The sequence below is a fragment of the Branchiostoma belcheri genome, unplaced genomic scaffold (genome assembly GCF_001625305.1).
Source record: "Branchiostoma belcheri isolate BF01 breed outbred unplaced genomic scaffold, Haploidv18h27 scaffold287, whole genome shotgun sequence".
Classification (NCBI taxonomy): Eukaryota; Metazoa; Chordata; class Leptocardii; order Amphioxiformes; family Branchiostomatidae; genus Branchiostoma; species Branchiostoma belcheri.
The window spans coordinates 148,734-155,898 of NW_017803895.1; the positions used below are offsets into that span (position 1 = coordinate 148,734).

General features: G+C 41.0%; 1 protein-coding gene across 3 annotated transcripts; it reads left to right on the forward strand.

The window, feature by feature from the left end:
* The first annotated feature begins 647 nt into the window (after window positions 1–647).
* On the forward strand, window positions 648–6,806 carry LOC109472869. Of its 3 annotated transcripts, none has more exons than XM_019772733.1 (4): window positions 648–988; window positions 5,262–5,863; window positions 6,061–6,097; window positions 6,364–6,806. In XM_019772733.1, the coding sequence occupies exons 2-4, from the start codon at window positions 5,339–5,341 to the stop codon at window positions 6,546–6,548; spliced, it is 747 nt and encodes a 248-aa protein (XP_019628292.1). In that variant the 5' UTR covers window positions 648–988; window positions 5,262–5,338; the 3' UTR covers window positions 6,549–6,806. The 3 variants fall into 3 exon arrangements, with proteins under 3 accessions (XP_019628292.1, XP_019628294.1, XP_019628293.1); XM_019772735.1 differs by having other exon boundaries at window positions 648–955; XM_019772734.1 differs by lacking the exon at window positions 648–988 and adding an exon at window positions 4,590–4,698.
* The last annotated feature ends 359 nt before the right edge of the window (window positions 6,807–7,165 follow it).

Here is a 7,165-nt window from a genome sequence, read left to right on the forward strand (position 1 = left end):
AAAATGAAACGGACGAAAATTAATGCGCGCGGGGATGTCATCCATATAATCAAATCAACATGGCCTAATACACATTATAGATTCCATTCCAAGTCACCAAGAGGGTTATCATAATTTAGTTCAACTTTTTAAAATTAAATTTGAAAATATGAATACATTTGAAGCTGTTCAGATGATTCGGAAATATTTATGACGAGCAATATTATTCGGTCACCTGTGGTGTTCTTAAAAGGCAGTTTTCTATCACGTCTAGCCTGGTGACACTGTGTTGTACGCCTGCACGTCGTTGAAAAATTCAATGTCTAAAATTTTACACCGCCATCAGGAACGTTCGGTAGCCGATTACCGAAGTGCTCTGATCAAGCACGTCGGCAGAACGTACTGCACCTGCGTGAAACCCGTAATGTATTGTACATAGCATTTCGGCAGAATGCCTCATATACATTGTGTAAGGTTGTATTCGCTCATACAAGATTAGCATTTTGACAGTAGTTTCCAAATGTTGTGTCGGAAAGAATATCCTCTGCAACAGGCAAAATTCTGATGCAACGTTGACCAAAAACCCAACGAAAACGCGAAAATACGGGGTTCTGCGCAGGCGCAATACGTTCTGCCGACGTGCTCTCTGATCATATCCGGAAAGGCTATCGAACGTTCCCGACGGCGGTACCGAGTGTATTCCCGAGTATATACAAGATGGCCGCCGGTTGTGTATACAGCAATTTTCGGCATGGTCCGGGTCGCGCTGTGGGCGAATTAAGTTAATCTGAACATCGCAAAATTTGGCCAATTGTGACGAAAGACTTCAGGGAAGCTCGGGACAGCAAAAAAAGAAGAAACGGGGCAAAAACGGAGCATTGCGCAGCCAACGGGGAATGAGGCTTTCCACGACCTTTGCTGAGGGAAATCGGGCTTACCACGACCCTTGCTGAGTGTAATATACGCCTGCACGTCGGTGCGAAATCCAACTATAGCTTGGTGACACTGTGTATGTGTTGTACGCCTTTTTAATTATATACGTCGGTGTAAAATTCAGTTTAGCTTGGCGACACTGTGTTGTGTGCTTGCATTTTGGTTTACTATTCAGTGCCTAGCCTGGTGACACTGAGTTGTACGCATGCATTTCGGTCTACTAATACTAGTCAGTGTCTAGACTGGCGACAATGTGGTGTACACCTGCACTACGATGTAAAATTAAGTGTCTTGCCTGATGACACTGTGTTGTACGCCTGCCTTTCGTTGGAAATCCGTAGCCTTGTTTGCACGTCTGTCTTTTGATAGGGAGTAACCGATCCCCGAATTTGAGTTAGCATTAATTTTCACTATTTAGCGCAGTAATTGTGTCGGTTGGGGTTCCTTCGGTCAAAGGTGGGGTCATTTGTAAGGGCACGCTTGAAGCCAGGCATCGCTTTACAACATACCTTTACAACATACATTTGTAAGGCCATGCTTGAACAAATTTCAACGTGTGACGTGTTTCATGGTCAAGACACCCTTTCTGTTTCTATGGAAACCATTTTTATCAAGACAAAGACTTGAGAAGTGTCGGTTGATTGATGACCTTGGAATGTTTGAACACAGCACACCTGGCTGCGCAACAGACTAGTCTGTTGCGCTGTGTTCTGCGACCCCAACAAACCTGTTTTCATGTCTCTCGTATGCTAATCAGGTAGTCACCGATCTATAGGGTCCTCGCATAAATTTTTCGTTGAGGCTATAAACAAAATCATGTCGTACAGGTGATAAGTTCAACTTGTGACGTGTGACGTGTTTCAGGGTGAAGACACCCTTTCTGTTTTCTATGGAAACCATTTTTATCAAGACAAAGACTTGAGAAGTGTCGGTTGATTGATGACCTTGGAATGTTTGAACACAGCACACCTGGCTGCGCAACAGACTAGTCTGTTGCGCTGTGTTCTGCGACCCCAACAAACCTGTTTTCATGTCTCTCGTATGCTAATCAGGTAGTCACCGATCTATAGGGTCCTCGCATAAATTTTTCGTTGAGGCTATAAACAAAATTATGTCGTACAGGTGATAAGTCGTAGGCTTACATCGTTTAGTGTCCTGAAGACCCAGTGTTGGCTTTAAAAGAAAAAAAAGTGGATTCTTAGTATTCTATATTCTTAGCAATCCAATATTTCCAGTCGCTTGTATTGTAAGGAAAAGATTATGTTTCTTGGCTGCTATTAATTTTTGTGTCGGCCCCCTCGCCTTTCACTCAAATACCCGTGTACGTGCCCTTCGTGAGACCAGCCCCTCAGGTGTTTTCTCTTCCCTGGGTGAAGAGAATTCAAATTCGGTCTGCTTGACGATTTAGGATCACTGTTGATTACAACTTTATGAATCGGTCATTTATTTATTTATTTTTTGTTGCATACAATCCAGATGCTAATGTTTTGATCCCCAAATTTAATGTTTTATTAGCGCTTTAACCGCGTCAGTTGGTTTTGTCAGTTGGGGTCATTTGTAAGGCTACGCTTGAAGCCAGGCATCGCCTTACAACATATCTTTGTTTTGGGGATTATTTACCTGTGACATTTGGTCATTGAGTTGTTATTGAAGGTTAACAAATTTCAATGAGAGAGGTGAGACACCCTTTCTGTTTCTATGGAAACCATTTTTATCAAGACAAAGGCTTGAGAAGTGTCGGTTGAACCTTGGAATGATTGAACACAGCACACCTGGCTGCGCAACAGACTGGCGGATCAGACTGAGGGGCCCAGAAAAAGGAGTTTCTCACTCATGACCGCGAGTCGAACTTTCGAAAACCACTGAAACTACGCCCGAAACTATCAATGACTCTGTCTTAAGATGCAGTCTGTTTTCACTTCTGGCGACAACAAATCATTTTATGTTATCAATTATTGTCACATTTGGCACAATATGGCTTTGATGGTTTTTTTTTTAATTTCAGTATATTTTAATCTATTTAGATGCTTCGGAAACATTTGACTTCACAAGGAGCATTGTGTTAGTGTCTGTAGAATAATTTCTAAATACCAATGTGATTCATTTTGAAACTTTCACAAATGTCTGAAATATTTCAAAATAGTAGATTCGTGATGTTGTCCCATTAAAAGTAGGCGCTAACCTGACCCAATTGCCTGTTTCTGTATATCTTCAGGTCTCTCTGCTGGACACTGATGGTAAATGATGATAGAGTGCCGTTTCAATTATTTTAAAGCTATTGTAAATGTGCTATTTCAGTTTATGAATATCTAAAAGGTTTTACACAACCTGGAAAAGGTATCTAGAATGTTGAAAATGTAACACACAATTGTAGAAATTAAAGGCATTTCTTGAAAATTTTGAAACATTGCAGGACTACGGACTAGATAAGATATGGTTTATTTTTATTCATCTATTCATATTTGTTTTATTGTATCGTGCGTGGCTTGGATCATGGAATGTACTCTCTACTATGTATATGTCACAGGGGAGATTGGAATCCAGGGGGATCCGGAATCCTCCTAGGGGAGATTGGAATCCCTATTTCCCCTAGGAGAATCTGGAATCCTCTCAGGTGAGATAGGGATTCCAATCTCCCCTGGGGGAGACTGGAATCCTCCTAGAAAGATTGGAATCCTGATATTCAGATCCCAATTTAGTAGAAGAAATACCAAAACTCATAGATTGAATCATTTCACACCTAAACTTTCAATTATTTCAGCATAGGCAATTCTGCTTTCTGCCGCTGTGCATCCTCCACGATCACTTGATCAGTATGCTGTTACGTTGACTGGCTTTGTAGGGGAAAACAATCCCTTATATAAACTGGTTTTTGAGTCACAATCTCACAATGGCCTGATGCAAATATCTGAGTTTGATTTACATATTCACTTACCTATGCTGAAATTGATTAAAAGTTTTGGTGTGAAACAACTCAGTCTATTTTCCCAAGAATTTTGATGCAATCAGAATTTCTCCTTTTAAAATTGGAGATTGTCCTGTAAGAATTCCCACTTGTCCTAGGACAAATTGGAATCCCTATCTCCCCTAGGAGATCTAAAATTCCTCCTATAGGAGAGATTGGAATTCAGATCTTCAGATCCCAGTTTTGTACAAAAAAAAACTTGAATTCCAGTCTCCCCTAGGAGGATTCCGGATCCCCCTGGATTCCAATCTCCCCTGTGACATATACATTAGTCAAACCATAAAATAGTTTGATTTTTGTCAAACACAAGTTTCAAACAACATGACAACTGAACATCACTGGGATTGTACTTATCTCTGATTTCTTATTATTTCAAGGGCACTATAAATGATACTACAGATGGAGAAGTCTTAGTTTACTGTGACGTGACGTAGCTAAAATCTCGCTATACATACTGTCGACAAAACTTGTAGGGGAACAGAAGGACATTTCTGACAGTTTTTTTCCGTGCTCCTGTTTTTTGTGTGTAGAATTTCGACTTTGTTATTCGTCAAATGTGGAGTTTCGTCGGGCAGAGTCTGACTTCGCGGGGCAGAGTCTGCCTTGTTTGTATAACACATGTAACCAGGCACTGACAATGAAACAGCGAATGGGGCGAGGCGCTGGAAGAGCACGTGGTGCACGGGTCAAGAAAGGGCATCACAGGATTGGTTCACATTTAACCTTGGAACCTAGGAAATGTCAATCACACCAAGCCCATACAGAATGAGGTTTTTCACCTGCACTCGAGGGGATTGGAAGTTAGACCAGCTTACCTTCACGTAAGCGTTTGCAGATCATGCTTAGTCAGTGTGCTTGTCTTAAATTGTACTGTACAACATTCCTTTTTTAAGAATTCATTTTAACGCAATAAGATACAGATATCCCCCCACTATAATTGTTGGGTAGGGAGCATTTATCAACATGGTGGAGCTTGTGGTGTTTGGTACGGTTAGAGCCTAGTAACCATTTAAAAACAGTATAGCATTCAATATTCTCGGGTCGATAAAGAATTCCAGTCCAACTTGCTTACCGAAACTGAATTTAGTTAAAATGTTCATTCGGGTGTAAGTCTGGGTCACGTCATGGAAAATAGCAACAGGGAGACAATATGTTTCTATACATGATCAATTTTTGTTAGCTGTACGTCATTCTTTCCCTCAATGCATCATGGAACATCGGGGAACGCAGGCGTATTATGTTTATTCCTACGTGGCACGGTTGACTCAACCATGACTCAGAAGGTAGGCTCCGAACTAAGCGACGCGTTATGTGAAGTTGGAGGCGCAGTCCGATCTGGAATATTGAAACTAACGAGCGAAAATATTGTTTTGTTTTACTCCAGAATGAAGTAGAGGCGTAATTCCAGTTAAGTGGCACTGTGAGCTGAGAAAGGTCGACAGTATTGGTCAACCTGTGACGATGGAAGTGAAAACACACAAAAGAAAGGGAAGCCAGTTTCCTCAAAATGGAGTCAAGAAATATACCCGCTTCCAGCAAAAGAAGCAGGACAGTCTCAAGAATGAACTGGCAACTTTGGACTGCACAGACCCGGAAAAACTACAGACGTTCTTCCAAGAATACGACAGCACCCCCATCTCGTTGAGTTCAAACGGGGAGATATTCACTCCATGGCAGGGAGGGACAAGCGACAGAGCGCGGTTCAGACTGTCTGAATGTAGCAACCTGTACGTTAACCCAACTGAAGACCTAAAAGTCATCGGGTACCTAGGGCACATTGAGGAAGATACCGTCATCATGGTGGGAACACAAAGCGGTAGGGTTTACAAGGACAAATACGAGATAGTCTACATCGTGGCCGACAATCTTTCCGAGTTCGCCCAACATGGCTGTAAAAAAGACCCCAAGTTTTTCGACTACTACATGGCACGCCCGGATGATAGGAACAGCTTGCCATGTGCTGCTGGTACTGTTGAGGATGAAGAGGTAACTATTATATCAAAATGTGTTTATCAGCTTTGTTGTAAATCTAAACACATTATTGATTCATTAACAAAAATAAACCGAGAAACATGGTTATTGTGTAGCTATGGTGCAGTTGATGAGCAACAATTTTGTGCTTAAAGGGATGTTAAATAATTATGGTAAAATCGGTTTCATACGAAGTTTTATCCTCTTTGCAGGACATAACAATGGATACGACTGAAGAATGGAGTATCGGTAAGACAAACTTTACGTTCCTTTTTGCTCACTGCCTTGATATTCCATACTTTGACATTTGAGTCCCTGCTTTATCACTACTAAGTAACCTTTTGTCTTTATAGTATATGAATAGTGCTAGGTTAGTAATTCATTGTATCTTGTGTACATTCTAGAATAGGTGAATTAATGAACTTTTGCTGGCTACAAGACGGTATCAAATAAACCTCCTTTCTAGCAAGAATCAGTGCATGTATTCTGACGTGCATTTCTAATTTCACCCAAAGATTATGAGAAGCTCGAAGCCGACCTTGTAAGGGCCGACAAGCTGTTTGAAGAAAGAGGAAGCTTCCTAAGTAATCGTGAAACAGCAGATAGAGGTGGTCGTCCTGATTCTTGTTCTGATACACAAGAAACTTGTAAAGTGCGTGCGCGGTATGACAACAGTACTTCACCTGTGGCCGTCTTTTGAAATTATTTACATGTATGCTCCTATATGTCACATGACAGAGTAAGCTGTAAGAAGATTTGCGGTGTGCCGGAATACGGCACTAACACAAGGGGTGTTTAGTTTAGTTTATTTGATCGATTTCCATTAGTTTTTACCGAATATCTATACATACTAGTCTCCCTGGAGTCGTGTTACACGTACCAACACTAAACCAAGATACACATTTATCTAAGTATATACACCTACAGGCTAAAAACAACTTAACTACAACATGGTAAGACTACAAGTTACTACAGTAATTAAAAATTCATATTTACACTTTGCCAATACCTCTACCAATAAGGGCTTGGAAGTGTCCACGTCACCATAGTTTTTAACCATTCCCGGATGTGTTTTTTAAAACGTGTTGCTGTGGATAATCTGATGTGTTGTGGAAATGTGTTAAATGATTTGGTGCAACCGTACAGGAATGTTTGTTTGGCTGAGGCCGTTTTGTTTGGCAGTTTAAAGCCTCACCTTTTTTGCTAGGCGTGTGTTGTGTTGGTGTGTATCATTAACTTGTGTGAATGTTGGGGTTTTTATCTTGTACAGAATTATAGGACGATCCCTGGTGTCATTTCACATTCTATGTTGTAATC

Bases quoted from the DNA above. Each gene is read 5' to 3' on its own strand.
- LOC109472869 (XM_019772733.1), top strand. From the start codon at position 5,339: ATGGAAGTGAAAACACACAAAAGAAAGGGAAGCCAGTTTCCTCAAAAT. The intron at 5,864-6,060 runs GTAACTATTATA...TCCTCTTTGCAG, and splicing joins GTACTGTTGAGGATGAAGAG to GACATAACAATGGATACGAC. The intron at 6,098-6,363 runs GTAAGACAAACT...TTTCACCCAAAG, and splicing joins GACTGAAGAATGGAGTATCG to ATTATGAGAAGCTCGAAGCC.